The sequence below is a fragment of the Dipodomys spectabilis genome, unplaced genomic scaffold (assembly GCF_019054845.1).
Source record: "Dipodomys spectabilis isolate Male_0828 unplaced genomic scaffold, ASM1905484v1 ptg000241l, whole genome shotgun sequence".
Classification (NCBI taxonomy): Eukaryota; Metazoa; Chordata; class Mammalia; order Rodentia; family Heteromyidae; genus Dipodomys; species Dipodomys spectabilis.
The window spans coordinates 488,785-507,359 of record NW_024870918.1 but is presented as its reverse complement, the minus strand read 5'-3'; the positions used below and the strand labels follow the sequence as shown (position 1 = coordinate 507,359).

At 33.4% G+C, this 18,575-nt stretch overlaps 1 protein-coding gene across 3 annotated transcripts in view; it reads left to right on the top strand.

Moving 5' to 3' along the window:
* Positions 1-18,575, top strand: part of Jak2 (Janus kinase 2) — a 51,968-nt gene that overhangs the window by 16,565 nt on the left and 16,828 nt on the right. For all 3 annotated transcript variants that reach the window (XM_042699336.1, XM_042699335.1, XM_042699338.1), the window contains exons 6-14: positions 2,742-2,887; positions 5,160-5,481; positions 6,210-6,329; positions 8,126-8,283; positions 10,177-10,288; positions 11,381-11,567; positions 12,275-12,402; positions 16,390-16,524; positions 17,774-17,861. In XM_042699336.1, the coding sequence (XP_042555270.1) occupies positions 2,742-2,887; positions 5,160-5,481; positions 6,210-6,329; positions 8,126-8,283; positions 10,177-10,288; positions 11,381-11,567; positions 12,275-12,402; positions 16,390-16,524; positions 17,774-17,861 (1,396 nt within the window). The remainder of the gene's footprint in view (positions 1-2,741; positions 2,888-5,159; positions 5,482-6,209; positions 6,330-8,125; positions 8,284-10,176; positions 10,289-11,380; positions 11,568-12,274; positions 12,403-16,389; positions 16,525-17,773; positions 17,862-18,575) is intronic.

Below are 18,575 nucleotides of genomic sequence, written 5' to 3'. Positions count from 1 at the left end.
CATTTTTGAAGTTTATCTATTTCATAGTACTTCTCTATTACTTTTATTTAAACAGTATTGTCATTACAGTGCTTTTACTTTTCAAATGCTACTGGAATGGTAAAGGTATCCCCATGGCATTAAAATTAGGTCTTCTAAAGTTATAGGAAATAAAGGAAACAACCCTACTGGTCCTAGTAGCTTGCTTTTTCAAGAACTCTCATAAAGCTTGGTAAGTTTATGAGCCACAAGTTGAAAACTATTTCCTTATTTGAGTTGAGGCCCATTAATTTTTTTAATCATAGTAAAATACATAATAGTCACATTTCTTTTAATTTATATACTGATGATTGAATCCAGGGCTTTTGTGCTTGCAAGACTAAGCCATGTCCCTAATCCCCTCAAAAATACATAATATAATTGAATATTTTAACCATTTTAAGTACATAGTAGGCTCACCTTACTTGTGGATTTATTATACACAGTGTAATAAATATGACACACAAGTACAGTCAAAAATAAATAAAAATCAAAAGTTTCAAAACAATTTTTTTTTTTATTCCCAACTAGGCATCATATGCCTTAATTGATGTGGAGAGGCTCCCAGTCAGTCCCACATTATTGTCAGTTGAGTGATCTGCTGAGTGTTTCCTGGCTCTTGTTTTGTGAAAATTTGCCTCCCACAAAGCAAATGGTGCCCAGAAAGCAAGGACAAATGATGACAGTCCTTCTGAGCTAAAAAGGGCACATCATGTACTTAATTTAAATGATAAAGTGAAAAATTTAGATTTATTGAATGACAGCCTATCTTTAGTAGAAGTTGGACAGCATTAGGGAAAAATGAGTCAAGTACTCAAATTATAGTACTGAAAATACGTATCCTAGCATTTGTGGGTTTTCTATATAACTTTGATACCAAAGTGCTATTTGTTTTACAATATAATCAAGTTATGCTTTATTTGTCACCACCATCCGTATCTAGAGTATTTTTCATATTTCCAAATAGAAACTTCATACCCATTAAACATTTTTATATTTTACTTTTACTCATTTTATATCCTAAGAACTTGTCAGTGACCAATCTTATGTTCTTCCTCTATGAGCTTTACTAATTATGTCAAATAAATGGAATTATATGGTTTTTGTCTTTTGTGAATGGCTTATTTCATTTAGCATAATGTCTTCAAAGTTCATCCATGTTGTTACATATATCAGAGTCTCTAGAGCTTTTCCTGTCTGGGCTGGCATCAAACCACCTACTTCAGGTCTCAGCCTCCTGAGTAGTTAGGATTACAGGTGTGAGCCACTGGTGCCCAGCTTCTTTGCCCACTTTTTTTTTTTTTGTCAGTCATGAGACTTGAACTTTAGGTCTGGGCGCTATTCCTGCACTCTTCAGCTCAAGGCAAGCGTTCCACCATTTGAGTCACAGCGCCACTTCTGGTTTTCTGGTGGTTAATTGGAGATAAGTCTCACAGACTTTACTGCCCTAGCTAGCTTTGAACCACAACCCTCAGATCTCAGTCTCCTGAATAGCTAGGATTACAGGTGCGAGACACCAGAGCCCAGCTTTTGCTCACTTTTTAATCAGACTTTTTTGTTCAGTTTTTCAGGCAACTCTATTTCCTATATCAGCTCCATACTATATTGTATCTGAGCCATATGGTAACCTCTTAAAGAGCCCCACCCTCCAGCACATTTTACTTTGTCTAAGTATGTTTGTCGTTGTGACTACTGTTACCAATGGGAGAGAATCTCATTGCTCTTGGGATAAAGTCATTCGAAGGAACCTGTAGTTTGATCTCAACCAAACTAGTTTATATCCCTGGACATGCCTTGTGCTTTGTTTTTTTGTTATTCTTTCACTTCCTCAGTATATTTTGTGCCCATTAAAAAGTTCTTCACATCTTTCAAAGCTACAGGATATTTAAATCTATTAAACCTCCCCAAATTTCAGCATTTTCTAAAATTTTAAAGTAGCTATGGTGTTGTACAATTTCTGGCATTGAAATTGTTTTCACTAACCTTCAAGCTAGATTTAATTTATTTTTTAAAAAGTTTTTTAAAATTTGTCAACGTGGTGTACAGAGGGGTTTCAGTTACATAAGTAAGGGCATGGGTATGTTGAGGGAAGAAGTAAAAAGCTAGATTTTAATACTTTTGATGGCTAAGGCCACAACTTTATTTCTTTGTCTCCAACATTATCTCTAACATATTAGGGATACTTTTAACATAAATAGAACTCAATATATATTCAATTTTAATATCTATTTTAGTTCTATATTTTATGTAGAAAATAACATTTGTAAATATATGCAATGAAATTGGATATGTCATATGTATTCCATATTGTATGCACAATTTATGTCAGTTTCCATTTGTAAATGAACTTTTATGGAGAAATTATTAGGAATAATTCTAGCTTCTCAGTAATCCTTATAATCCTAGCTATTCCAGAGGATGTAATCTAAGGATTATGGTTTGAAGGCAGCCCAGGCAGGAAAGTTTATGAGACTCTTATCTCCAATTACCACCTAAAAACCAGAAGTGAAGCTTAAAATGGTAGAGCAAAAAAAGGTGAGGGACAGTTGCTTAGGCCCTGAGTTCAGTTGCTCAGGCCCTGTGACTGACCAAAAAAAAAAAAAGTTGAGTTATACCTTTAAATTGCATATGTTCTGGAAATACTATGTTAATAGGTTGAAATATGATGGTTTAAAATGGGATAGTGCAGTTTAAAGTAAAATTATTAATTTTATTTCTGTCAGTGGCGGCATGATTTTGTTCATGGATGGATAAAAGTACCTGTGACTCATGAAACACAGGAAGAATGTCTTGGGATGGCAGTATTAGATATGATGAGAATAGCAAAAGAAAAGGATCAGACTCCGCTGGCTGTTTATAACTCTATCAGGTAATTTTCTTATGCATATATATCTATATATATATATATATGTATACGCACATATAGATGTGAACTTAGAGGTTTTGGATAATTTTTTTCAGTGTTTGCCTTTATTTTTTGATTTTATAGTACTAAAAAACAATCAGGCTGGGGATATAGATCATTTGTAGGGCACTTTCCTAGCAATCTGGATTTGATCCTTAGCACTACAAGAAAACAAACCAGCTGCAATTACTGGAAGAGTTTTACAGTATCAGAAAATTATCAGAGATTTTTGAGTCTATATATTTTTTGGTAAGTTTAAAGGAATGGCAGAATACTTGGGGAAGTAAGTTTTGATAGCCGGCCCTCAACTTACACTATTAATCAGAATAAGTATTTTTTTTTTAATTTTATTTTATTGTAAAGCTACTATACAGAGGGTTACAGTAGAATAAGTATTTTTTAAGTTGTCCTTTACTTTATATTTTACTTGCACTGGGAATCATCTGGGGATCATTTAAAATGGAAGATTCTCAGGCTGTAATTGAACAGATCTGTATATAGTAAATATAAGCTGAAGCCCACAACTATGAGCTTTCAGCTTTTATGTTTCCTCCACAGCTTTGTTTATTTTATTTTATTTTTTTAAACAATTCTGATGGATAACATGACACTGAAGTGGATTTACCATATCCAAGAGCCACGCAATCCTGCCAGGCACATGGCTTAAACCAGTGGTTGGATATCTGTTACTTCTGCTATGTGGGAATCTGAGAATGGGATGATTGTGGTCCTAGCTGGCTTGGATAACAAACAAGTACTGGGACAAATAAAAAAAAATCATAGCCACTTAGCATTTGGGAAAATTGGCTCAACAGAGACATGTCTTAAAAGTGATGAAATTGGTGGGTATGAGTTTATAAAACAACTCAGGGGCTGGGAAGGTGGCTCAGTGGTAGAACGCTTGCCTTGCATGCCTGAGGCCCTGGGTTCGATTCCTTAGCATCACATAAGCAAAAAGAAAAAAGCCGGAAGTGGCGCTGTGGCTCAAGTGATAAAGTGCTAGCCTTGAGCTGAAGAGCTGAGGGACAGCGCCCAGGTCCAGAGTTCAGGCCCCACAACCGGATCCCCCCCCCCCAAAAAAAACAAAAAAAAGCAACAACTCAGTTTTTCGGTAAAATGGCTTTCTTGAGCAGTTCTAACTACTTGCGTGCAAAACGCTTAAGAGTTCCAAAGGGACTTGATGTATAGTAGGAGAAGATATAAGTAGTGGTATACTGGTAACAAATAGTTCCTAAAAAATAAGAAAACTGATATTCTGATTTGTTTGTAATATTTTCTGATATCCATATAACAAATATTCCATGATAGCCAGTTTCAAGATACCAGCTTGATATCAGGGAATACAAAATTGGTAGTTGTGACAAACCCTTTTTACCATTTGCATATGATTAATACAAATAACATCAAAGGCATAGATGGCATAGATAGTATAGTATTGCTCCAGAGTATGATTGGAAATAAGCAGGCCTAGAGTTGTATAATAGACTGTTACATACATTCTGTCAAAACAAAAGGAGGAACATTTAATTCAGTAATGAATGAGATCTAGACAAGTTTCCTAGATTTGGTAATACTTGAACTGAGACTTGTAGGACCAGTTAAAGCTAAGTAGATAGGAGACTGGTGATAGGAATGAAGATTAAGCTATATGAAGGTCTAGAAATCTTATGTAGTTGTAGTTCAGAAATGAAATGTTCATTTGCTCTTTAAGCTGATAAATGTAAAAATGAAGGTACAGAAAAGTCAGAACGTTTCTAATAGGAAATATTTTGATCATAAGGAACTTAGTAGGAATTGTTGGAGCTAGCCTAATAGAACTTTGTATACAAAAGTATACAGAGCATACAACAAAATTAGCCACTTTGGGGATTCAGATAAAATTTTGCAGTCTTACGTTATAGGAAATATTTATAGCCCAGAACAATAGATGTTAAAAAAATCTTATAAATGATGATTGGGGATCCAGGAAATAAGAGAAAGTGAATTTTTAGATACTTTAGTATTAATGATACAGGAATTCACTTCAGTAGGGGATGAAAATTAACATCTATTCTAAACTTAATGGTAACTCAAACCCTGCCTGAGATAAATTGGTTGTATGGATGGTAATTCTGTCAGCATAGCCCATTTGACTGCTGTAACATGTTCCTACCTAGGGAAAAGGTCGCATCTTTCAATTTTGTTTAGATTTATCTTCGAACTTTTGTTTTTCTGTGCGTGACTATTTTATTCCTAGCTACAAGACATTCTTACCAAAATGTGTTCGAGCAAAGATCCAAGACTATAATATTCTGACAAGGAAGAGAATAAGGTACAGATTTCGCAGATTTATTCAGCAGTTCAGTCAATGCAAAGCCACTGCCAGAAACTTGAAACTTAAGTATGTTATAAATCTGGAAACTCTTCAGTCTGCCTTCTACACAGAGCAGTTTGAAGTAAAAGAATCTGGAAGAGGTCCTTCAGGTGAGGAGATTTTTGCAACCATTATAATAACTGGAAACGGTGGAATTCAGTGGTCAAGAGGGAAACATAAAGAAAGTGAGACACTGACAGAACAGGTAATCCTTAATGATATGTTCTCATTTTTGTTATGTTAAGTAGAATGCCAATAGAAACAAAGTAATTTTAATCATTTGAAACATGGTTTTGCACTTTTCCCATGATGAAAGTAGTGTGAAGTCTTCAAGGTCATTTCATGTTCTGAAATGGCTTTTAATTTAATTTTTAATGACAATAATAATGACTTTTTACATTTTTCAGAAAAGAGATGAATTCTATAAGTGATTATAATCTTTTTCTTGCCTTATTATTAGTAATAAGGAGTTTTAACCATAAAGCTAATTAAATGGAAAAGATTATTTCTAATTGATTTATGATAATGTGTGTCTATTAATTAACTTACTATGTTTGGTTTTCATTGAAGTTATTGTCATTGCAGACATTTTAAATTTGTCCTATTGTTCTTAGATTGTTTCAGAGATTAAGTGCAATTATTTTATTTCTATTTTTATCATCTCTAATTTTCTGGCAATAGTTCATATTAATGTTAATTATATTAAAGAGTACCATAATTCCCTATAGATTCCTGGAATTTTTAATATTCTCATGCTTAAGTCAAAGCAAAGTAAGTTTAGTATTACTGTTAGAGTTTGGGGAGAAGAAATCACTCTTGATGTCTATCTGTTGTCATCAAGAGATAAAGAATTTTGAATGAATGTGCCTCTTCATAAATTCTGTTTAGGATGGCTCCATAACTGTTTTTAACTTTAAATACTCTTAATTTCAGGATTTACAGTTGTATTGTGATTTTCCTGATATTATTGATGTTAGTATAAAGCAAGCAAGCCAGGAATGCTCAAATGAAAGTAGAATTGTAACTATCCATAAACAAGATGGTAAAATTTTGGTAAGTCTGTTTTATGACTAAACGGTGATTGCATTTTGTAATTGTCAGACATAAATATTTGAGTCTTACTACCAAAGTTACTTTATTATAGGAATTTTAATTATTGGTATAGCTCTAAACATGTTACTGGTTACTAATTTTTTAAACCACATCTGAGTTTTTATTTTACTACCAAAGACTTATCCTCTGAGAGTTTCTTTGCATTACTACACATTCTTCTCATTTTTTATAATTCACACAGCACCAATTACTCCCACACCCTTCCTGTGACTCATAATTGTGCTAGCTACCTGTTATAATGATCATTCCTGACTAAAATGTTGTATTCTTATCAGTTAGATTATGTGTGAACCCTACATAATGCCATATTGCCTAATTAAAAGAGAAAATAAACTAATCTTGTATGGCATTTCTATGATAAAATATAAACCTGTTCTAATTCAGCCTCACTCAAGTTGTAAGACATAATTAATTCTAAAAGATTAGTCCTGGTTTTTAAATAACATAGCTTCAAAATCCCATTTATTTTATATCAAAAGAAATGAACTCTTTATATTCCTCCTTTAAATTTCTTACTTGCTTGGTTGTGTATTCTTTTTACCTTGAATGCTTTTTGAACACCTGGCTTGATTATAATATTATTTATTCATTTATCTTAAATATGTGTGGCTTAATTCTAGCCTTTTAATAAATTATAACTGACTTGCAGCTCACTTTATTTTGAACATTTTCCTGTACCGAGATAAAAATTGTGGTAAGTAGCGTACACATATGGTCCAACAGGCAGTAAGCTTCTTGAATGTAAGAATCATATTTTATGTGTGTTTTTATGTCCTTCACTTTGCACAATGCTCTTGGACATATTTTAGCAAGAATTATTGATAAACATTTCATATATATATGAAAGTATGATTAGTAATTATCAACACCCATGTAGATCTATAATAGGTGTTTCTAAAAGAGTCTATTGATTTTTATGTGACCAGCCGTTCTTAATACAAAGACTTTTCTTATGGGAAGATGTTTGGATTTGCTGACTTAATTCAAAGTTTGTAATACAGGAAAGTTAAGTAACTTTCCAAGATCTTTATGATTGGGTGGATGTTAAGACTTTAAATTTGGTTTCATGATCTAAAAATTTCAGTTCTTAATTTTTATTATTTTAAGTTTAGAGCCTGAGGCCCCGAGTTCAAATTCTAGTACTGCCAAGAAAAAAGGTTACATTGTGTAAGAATGTTTTGAAATTTTTCTAGTAATTGCTTCACACGTTTAATCCTACCTCCTACATCTACGTTTATAAATGAGGCTTTCTCTTTAATTCTCTTATCAAATTGACTATTTTTACATATGTAAATATAAATATACAAATGTATATATGTGCATGCTACATATTCTAATATTTCAGTTTCTAAGCACGAATATTTTAGTCTTAGCAGTATGATGTTGGTGTGTAAAAATAAATGCTCAGGCTTTTTAATTAATACTAAATTTTTATCAGATCCCATTTCTATAAGAGGTAACTGACATTGGTTTAAAGGATTATTATAAAATACATTAAGTAGACTTAATGTATGTGGAGTAAATTGTAATGGAAATACATGATAATCCAATATTTGAGAGGCTTTTAAGTAACAGACATAAGAATTTGTCATGTAGATTGGGGAATTTGGAGTCATATTTGAAAAATTCTAATTAATTTAGGAGAATTAATGCAATAATGTGGGGTGTAAAGAAATTTCAGCATTTAGAATTCAATTGACTTTCAAATGACATGAGTCTTTTTTCTTTTCTCTTAGGAAATTGAACTTAGTTCATTAAGAGAAGCTTTATCATTTGTGTCATTAATTGATGGGTATTATAGATTAACTGCAGATGCACACCATTACCTCTGTAAAGAAGTAGCACCACCTGCAGTGCTAGAAAATATACAAAGCAATTGCCATGGTCCAATCTCGTGAGTAATACAGACTTTATATATAAATTTTTAAAATAGCACATTTAGGGCTGGGAAGGTGGTTCAGTGGTAGAGTGTTTGTTTGCCTTGCATGCATGAGGCCCTGGGTTTGTTTCCTCAGCATCACATAAGCAGGAAAAGCTGGAAGTGGCTCTGTGGCTCAAGTGGTAGAGCACTAGCCTTGAGCTGAAGAGCTGAGGGACAACGCCCAGGCCCAGAGTTCAGGCCCCACGGATGACAAAATAAAATAGCACATTTGTAATTATAGTTATTTATAGTCAGTTATACTTGCCACATCCATGAATTAAGTCAACCATATAATGAACATAGTTTTGAAAAAGTTGTGTCTGTATTGGACATATACTTACTTTTCATTATTTCCTAAACAGTACAATAGAACAATGTTTACTTTGAATTTACATTATCATATATATCATCAGTGATCTAAAGATGATTTAATGTTTGTGGGAGGATGTGCATAGGTTACATGCAAATTTTACTATTTTGTTTAAGAGAATATCCTAAGATTTGGGTTTTGGAACCAAATCCCCACGGATGTCAAGGGACAACTATATTTATAAAGAAGATTTTATACAATACGTGTACGTTTAAGGGTTTGGAAAGGAAATTTATTCTCGGGCTGGGAATGTGACTTAATGGTAGAGTGCTTGCCTTGCATGCATGAGGACCTGGGTTCGAGTCCTCAGCACCACATAAGCAAATAGAAGGAAGCCGAAGTGGCGCTGTGGCTCAAGTGGTAGAGTGCTAGCGTTGAGCTGAAGAGCTGAGGGACAGCGCCCAGGCCCAGAGGTCAGGCCCCACGACCAGACCCCCTTTCCTCCCCAAAAAAAGAAATTTATTTTCTACCAGAAATCTGTTTGCAGCCGGGTGCTGGTGGCTCACACCTGTAATCGTAGCTACTAAGGAGGCTGAGATCTCAGGATCATGGTTCAAAGTCATCCCGGGCAGGAAAAGCCGTGAAACTTGTTTTTTTTTTTTTTTTTTTGGTGGGGGGGGGGGGGGGGGTCCGGTCATGGGGCCTGAACTCTGGGCCTGGGCGCTGTCCCTCAGCTCTTCAGCTCAAGGCTAGCACTCTACCACTTGAGCCACAGCGCCACTTCAAGCTTTTTTTCTTTTTGCTTATGTGGTGCCGAGGAATTGAACGCAGGACCTCATGCATGCAAGGCAAACGCTCTACCACTGAGCCACCTTCCCAGCCCCTCCGTGAAACTCTTATCTCCAGTAAACCTCCAGAAAACCGGAAGTGCCGCTCTGGCTCAAGTGGTAGAGCGCTAACCTTGAGCTGAAGAGCTGAGGGACAGCACCCACAGGTCCACAGTTCAAGCCCCATGACCAACAACAACAACAACAATCTGTTTGCATAAATCATATTACATTACAATTAGAACCATTGTGTACCTTCACAATAATTAACCAGTTTTAAGGTTCAGTAGAGTTTTTCAGTTACTATTAGACTTTAGAATTATATTAAAATAATGCACACAATTTTTATATTAGTAACTGCTATAATAGAGCTAAGAGACATTTTCTGCATAGTTAAATAGAATTTTATAAGAATGAATATGGCTTAAAATACTAGATTTGTAATTAGAAAGCAGAAAATTCAATGAGTTTTCTTTTTAATGGTTATTGTCTTATAATATCTTGTGGGAGTTTCTGAAGTAATATAATTGTTCCTTGAATTGGTTTGAACTTATTTCAAAATAGCTTGATAAATTGATTTCCCCCCCCTTGCAAGATTATTGATAAGTATATCATAGACTGATCTTCTAAAAGTTCAGTTTTAAATTTGACTTCTGATTTCTTACATGTCATTTGATCATCATGCAGTGTTGCTTGTGGTCATTCATATTATTTCTTTTTAATCTTCAGAATGGACTTTGCCATTAGTAAACTGAAGAAAGCAGGTAATCAGATTGGTCTATATGTACTTCGATGCAGTCCTAAGGATTTTAATAAGTATTTTTTGACTTTTGCTGTTGAGGTTAGTATGGCACATTTATTTATGGTAACATGTTTTTTAGTCTATACTTTATCCTTAGTGCTTATCATGTATTATTTTCCTTTTAATTCAGAATTATAACTCTGGGTATGATAACTGGCATCATAATTATTAACTTATCTAAAAATTCTGCATAAATAATTCCTAGTGTTTATGTAAACATAAAATTATATGTGCAACCAGTTTGTCAAATACTTTGTCACCAAAAGTAGAACTCTTTGCCATATTCTGTGGAGCAAAATTAATTGGAAGCAAATTTCTGTTTATTAGCACTGGCTGCTAATTAAGAAAAATAGAACAATAACAAAGGAACAGAAACACCATAGCACTTTTAACTTGTAATTTCCCAATATTAAGACTATAATCATGTATATAATTTATGCTTGAAGTGTAAAACTGCAGAGAAGCCTCTGTTAAATGCACCTCATCTTGACTCTCATCTAATATTATGTACTATTCACAAGTTCTTAAAAGATACTGTCATTTATTAGGAAATTTCATGGCTCAAATCTTTTTATAGCAGCAGGAAAATTTATTTTGTTTTTAAAAAGTAAAGACTTTTGTTATTTACTTGTTTTGTAAAAGCAACCATCTTGCATTTAGCACATCCAGAGAATGGATTAATATATGAATTATGAAAGGTAGATGAAGCCATTACTTCACCATTGTATGAAATTAATAATCCTAATTTTAGAATAACACTTATTACAATTTATGACAATCAATTGTGTTGAATTTTGTGTTTATACTGTATGTGCCTCACCTAATATGAGCGATATAAATTAGAAGATGTATATATGCTATATGTTATATGATATAAACCTATCTTCAAGAAACATCTTTTGGAAAACAAAAATTAGAAAGTGTACTAATTGCTTTCTTACTTTGTTTAAATAGAGTCTATTTGTGAGCTACTTCTGTAGGCTATGGAATGATAATTAAATGCCTTCTTGAGAAGCCAAGGGCCTTTGACTGTACCCTGCTTTATGATTTATTGTTTAAATATTCTGAAAACAATTACTATACTGTCCATTGTAACGTTCCCTCCTTCTCTTTATAATTAAACTTATATAGAGAGAAAACGTCATTGAATATAAACACTGTTTAATTACAAAAAATGAGAATAGAGAGTACAACCTCAGTGGGACTAAGAAAAATTTCAGCAATCTTAAAGATCTTTTGAATTGCTACCAGATGGAAACTGTTCGCTCAGACAATATAATTTTCCAGTTTACTAAATGCTGTCCCCCCAAACCAAAAGGTAAAAAAAAAATCTAGTTATTTAAAAAATACTGGTAATGGGCTATGTATGTGGTAGAAGATAACTTTAGTACACTGATTTGAAAAGAAATACCAAAGAAGCACTTATAAAAACAAATTAGTTTTGTATCATTCTGTTGTACAAAGCAGCGTTAAGTAGGATCAGGTTGTTTGGTTTGCTGTTAGTGGCTTGATATTCTATTTTTCTAAAATTGCATTTTAAAGATAATTAGTCACATATGGACCTGGACAGTTTTGCTACTAGATTTTGCTCATGTGTTTTAAATAAGCATTTTCATGCAGGTTTTAAAATTTTAATGTCTGCACTTTTAAAGTAGGTAGTAAGGTTGGAAATTCCTTGAAATAATACAGTTAATTATTAAACCCTTTGGAAAACTGTATTAGTTAAATAAGTGATCCTAATTTTGAATGTGTGAAATAATTGGTAAGTTCAATGAATAAAAGGCAAATAATTTTATATGAAAAAGATGAACAGTGAACAGCTATTATTTATTATATTCATATGCTACTTTGTTGAATGACAATGACTTTGTACAACTACTTAAAGATTAAAATAAAATTAAAAAAGAATACATTCATTTTACTTTTCTTTGGAGCAAGTCATATTTTTAATGTGTTTTGATGGATACACTCACACATATCAACACACACATACATATATACATGTGTCTTATTGTTATTTTTCAGATAAATCGAATCTTCTAGTCTTCAGAACCAATGGCATTTCTGATGTGCCAAACTCACCAACGTTACAGAGGCATAATAATGTGAACCAAATGGTATTTCACAAAATCAGAAATGAAGACTTGATATTTGTAAGCCATTAAATAATGATCATTTTCTTTCTTCTTGATTTCTTACCCTGTATTATATTTATGTGATATTTGGAACTATTTTGTTATAACATATGTTATAAAGTTTACTTGCAATTTAAACATTTTATATGTTATGAGAAATATGCCAACTTTGTGTTAGAAATAAGAAAAAATTAAGAATGAATTATATTCTCTTTTCAGATATTTAAATATTTCCTTTATAAATTGTTAAAGTTCTCAAGACAATAAGGGAAATACATAGTATTCTTTTTTTGTGAGATTTTTTAAAGATTATTATTTTAAAAGTGATGTACAGAGGGGTTACAGTTACACAAGTCAAGGTCATGAGTACATTTCTTTTTGGACAACGCCACTCCTTCCCTGGCTTTCCAAAGTATTCTTTTTTAAGGAACTCAGAATAGTATACTAGAGCTGATGCTTTGATGGATGTGGAGTTTAGACTGTTTTATCTTCTAAAAATTAAAAACTATACAAAGAAAAAGGGCTGGTTAGTAAGCTTTTGTGAGGCCAATACTTAAAAGTGAGACAATCCCTGCTGAAAGCAAGGATTCTGAAGAACATACTTCTTGAGTGAAAAATTAACTTCCAAGCAAAAGAGAAAGGAAGAACATTACTTATTTTACTTCAGTTCCTTTATTTATTTTTTAAATGTTATTGTCAAGGAAATGTGCAGAGGGGTTACAGTTAAATATTTAAGGTAGCAAGTACATTTCTTATAAAACTTGTTACCCCTTCCCTCATTTTTCTCCCATGTTCCCTCCCTCCAACCTCCCCTCAATTTGTACAGTTCATTTCCATCATACTGTCTTATGAGTATCACTGTTGCATTGTTTTGTCCTTTGTCCTTAGTCTCACCAGTTTGTTGTTCCCCTTCCCTTCCCAACTTCAGATAAACGTATATACAATACGCAGGGTACCAAAATCAAATACAGTGACAAATGGGATAAACCATAGCAAAAAGGAAAAAAATACAAAAGAAAAAGGAAATCACATAGTACATTAAAAACAACAACAATAACGAAGAACCTCCTGTGTCTATGTCTTGTAGTTCATTTCACTTAGCATCATCTTATATGGACATATGTACATAGCTATTCTGCTCATCTGTTAGGATTATCCTAACCATATATTGATCATTACAAATGAAGGAAACCATGGGATCTATGTTTCTTTAGGTCTGGTTGAGTTTACTTAATACAATTTATTCCAAGTCTTTTCATTTCCTTACAAATTGGGGAAGTGTCATTCTTGCTGATGGAGGCATGGAATTCAATTGAATATGTATACCACATTTTCTTAATCCATTCATTTACTTAGGGACATTTGGGTTGATTCCAAATCTTTTTTTTTTTTAATTTAATTTTATTTTATTTGAGAACATACTGTACAGAGGGGTTACAATTACATGGGCAGGATAATGCATACATTTCTTATTGATTCCAAATCTTAACTATGGTAAACAATACTGTGATAAACATAGTTGTGCTGGTAGCTTTACAGACCCTTGTTTGTGGTTGTTTGGGTAAATGCCCAGAAGTGGGATTGCTAGGTCATAGGGGAGCTATGTGTGGAGTCTTTTGAGGAACCTCAATACTGCTTTCCAGAGTGGTTGAACAAATTTACACTCCACCGAGAGTATTAGTAGTGTTCCCTTTTGCCCACATCCCCTCCAGCATCTGTTACTAGATTTCTTGAGTATAGCCATTCTAACTGGGATGAGGTAGAATTTCAATATTGGTTTTGATTTGCATTTCTTTTATGATCAGAGATGTTGACCATTTCTTTATATGTCTATTGGCCATTCTTACTTCCTCTTCAGAGAAGTCTCTTTGTAAGTCTTTAGCCTACTTAAGTTCTTAGTAATGTAAAAGCACCTATCCTAAGAATTTATAATCATAAGCTTTTGAGTTTTAACTACCTATATGGTCTAAGAGATGCTAAATCAAGAGATTAAAGGTAGTACTCTTTATTTCCTTAGGAGAAAGACATGCAGATTCCTTTATGGAAGAACCTGTTTAACCTAGGCTACCCAGGATTCCCACAGATAAAATTACTCCAAACATTAGTTTTTAATTAAAAATTTTGAAACATACAGGGAAACACTCCAGGATTAAGCAAGAGTCATCAAACCAAAATTATAATTCAATAACTTCATTTAGTTTTCAAGTAGAGACTACAGAACACGCACCTATGTTTAAAGAATCAAAAGGAGTTAAGAACATAGGAAAATAAGACAATTTTAAAATATAATTATAAAATACAATTTTAAAGAGCAAACTTTTTTGAGAAAAGCATAGAAATGAAAAATGTGCTCATTGATATTTAAGTGAACAGATTAGGAATCAGATTACTCATAACTGAATAGAGAGTCAGTGAACTGAATTACAGACCTGAAGAAATCCTTGGAATGCAGCAGATGGGATGAATGAAATAAGAATTATAACTTAGAAATTAGTTGGATGGAATGAGAGGGTAGAATGAGAAAGACTAACTGAACTCAGACTTCTATAAGAAGATAATAGATTAGAAGACTAGATGAGAATTGTCAGGGTATGAATTCTCATGTGGGTAATAAGAAGTATAAAATATTAAAGTACAGCTTGGATTTTAGCATATATAGCTAAACTATAGCATGGTTTAGCTTCTCTTAGACCATATAGGTAGTTAAACTCAAAAGCTTATGATTATAAATTCTTGGGATAGGCACTTTTTCATTACTAAGAGCTTAAGTGGGCTAAATAAAGTAAGAGAGGCTTCTCTGAAGCACAAATAAGAATGGCCAATAGACACATGAAGAAATGCTCAACATCTCTGACCATGGAATACCAATACCAATAGTAATAGCTATCACATTTTTTTAAATGTGTTAGTGCTTTCATGTATTTATTTACTTCATGTTCAAAACAGTACAGTGAGAAAACTGTGATCTTCATTCTTCAGATGAAGAAACTAAGATAGCTGTAGTATAAAGAGATTAAATATTTTGCACAAGGTTAAGCAGCTAGTAAGTAGTAAAAGGAAAAAAATCAGCTGCATCTTCACAGACCATACGGATCATTTTATTTCACTAATATGAAAAACAAATTAATGACTCTTCCATAGACAAATGTAGGTAAATATTGAGTCTTTTTTTTTTTTTGTCAGTCATGGGGCTTGAACTCTGGGCCTGGGCACTGCCCCTCAGCTCTTCAGATCAAGGCTAGCACTCTATCACTTGAGTCACAGCATCACTTCTGGTTTTCTGTTGGTTTATTGGAGATAAGAGTCTCACGCAGGCTGGGAAGGTGGGTAGAGTGCTTGCCTTGCATGCATGCGGCCCTGGGTTTGTTTCCTCAGCACCACCTAAACAGAAAAAGCTGGAAGTGGCGATGTGGCTCAAGTGGTAGAATGCTAGCCTTGAGCTGGAGAACTGAGGGACAGTGCCAAGGCCCAGAGTTCAAGCCCCACAACTGACAAAAAGATAAAAAAAGAAAAGAAAAAAGGAAAAAGAGTCAGGACGATCCTGCCTGGCCTGGCTTTGAACTGTAATCCTCAAATCTCAGCCTCCTGAGTAGCTAGGATTACAGGCATGAGCCACCAGCGCCTGGCTTAAATATTGAGTCTTAAGAAAGATTAAGATGGAGGGTGTGACACTGAACAAGATGCATTGTATACATAATTTGACATGTTAAATTGAAACCCCATTGTAGAACTATTTGAGGATAATAAAAAATTAATAAAAAAGTGATTAGTCATTACAGGAGATTTTAAAGTAGGATGGAGTAAAAATATAGTTTATTCATTATTGTTTACTGTCTTTAATTATCACTCAAGGAAGCATAAAGAATGAATTTCAAGCCTTGGTTTAATTTCTAGGCATAGCTTATAAGAGAAATGCTTCCTTAATTTAAAAAATATCAGTGAACATATTTCCCATCTTTTACCATCTTCTCATTTTTTTCCTCTTCTTTTTTTTTTTTTTAACAGAATGAAAGCCTTGGTCAAGGCACTTTTACAAAAATTTTTAAAGGCTTAAGAAGAGAAGTAGGAGACTATGGCCAATTACATGAAACAGAAGTTCTCTTAAAAGTTTTGGATAAAGCACATAGAAATTATTCAGAGGTATGTATATTCTTTGGGTAGTTAATGTAGTTTATGCCATATAAATATGTGTTCTCATGTGCACATAGTATTCATGCATGAAGCATTTCAAAATATTGTAATTTAAATGTCTATCAAGACCTTTCTGAGACTTCTGATATGGCTGTAGAAAATTACAAGATTTTACAATAATGTTTCTAAACTATTTTTAGAATTTTATTATGAGTATTATTAAATCTCAATTTTATACTGTAGCAGCTGCTTTTAAACATGGCTTCCCAGGATTTTATGGTTTCATAGAGGTGCCTTTACAGTTTGGTCTATTTAAAAAGAAAAAGTGTATATGACACTGTAGTTAGGAACACTGAATGAAATGCGGATGACTCTGACTTTGAGAATCATCTAGAGATACAACACAAGTTCATGATCTTTATGATGTCTTAAAAGGAGGTTAATGGAAGAGGATATGAAACAAGCAAGATGAGGAGTTCTAATCTAGAGCATGAAAGTGCTAGTGATTATGATCATCTGAACGATCGTAACCAGAAGTTCTAGTCAACGATTGGTTGAGTTAGAATGATGTTAATACTATGAGAGCATCCTGATACAAGTTTCATACTTTATCTGTGCAAAAGCTATTCTTAGTTATTGAGGAACCATTATTTATTTATTTATTTATTTTTGGGTCCGGTCGTGGGGCCTGAACTCTGGGCGTGGGCGCTGTCCCTCAGCTCTTCAGCTCAAGGCTAGCGCTCTACCGCTTGAGCCACAGCGCCACTTCCGGCTTTTTTTCTTTTTGCTTATGTGGTGCTGAGGAATGGAACCCAGGGCCTCAGGCATGCAAGGCAAGCGCTCTATCACGGAGCCACCTCCCCAGCCCCTGAGGAACCATTATTTAGAGTTTATATTAATCTATCTCAATCTCTTATCATGATATGAATTGTCTACCTCTAGTTGTTACTCAGTAACTATTCTAGGTGTTACAGTCTAAGCCTGTTTGACTTGCATTATTCATGCTGTGCTCAGCCACTATTGCTGTCTCTCAGTGCTATCTCCACATTTCACATTTACTAAGAGATTTCCTCAGAATAAACCCAAACATCAAGGTTGATGCCACTTGCAAGTCCATATTAAGGGACCGAAGCATATTGTAACCTGCTAAGAGTAGAAGAAAGTGCATTTCTTTTATGACAATGAATATCTTCTTTATCTCTGTATATTTATAAATAAGTAAAACAATAATTCTTAACATTATTTTTCTTTTCCTTAGTCATTCTTTGAGGCAGCAAGCATGATGAGCCAACTTTCTCACAAGCATTTGGTTTTAAATTATGGAGTATGTGTCTGTGGAGAGGAGAGTAAGTAAAACACTGGCTTTTTATGTTAATACCATGTCTTTTTCAGAGAATCTATGGTTGTTTATATAAACAATTCAATTTCAGGGTACAGGGATCGATGTAAACAGTACTTTATTGCAAATTAGATATCCTTGAACTTAACAGCATTATATGATTATTCAGTTACATCTTACACAAAAAAGTGGTGAAATTTAAAACACAGAAATCACTTAATGCCCAAGTGCTAGAGTATTATTATAACAAATGTACAGCTTTTTTTTTCACCATAGTAGTGTATATTATGGTGGTTAAGCTTAATATTTGAGCAGTGGCTCTTTCCATACACACTTATTTGAAATTAGGAGGTTATAGCATATAGTCGACAGACTGAATTAGCAGTTGATCTGATTGAAATGATTGTATACTGCTATTAGATATAGTCTCCAGGTATATTGGAGTAATTATATATTATATTACATTGTACTCTGTATAGTAAAATGTATGTTGTATATTTTACATGTAATTATATATTCTGTATTTAATTGTTTATTCCTGCATCACATCATGAATAAATATAAACTTAATGTACATGGTGTAAATCCATTATGCTTTTAAATGAATTTTGTTTAATTTCTTTACCCATAGTATTTGCATGCAACATAAATGTACTTATAAAAAGTTTGAATTTTATGTTTAAATAAATACATATAATGCATATGCTTAAGACTTATTATT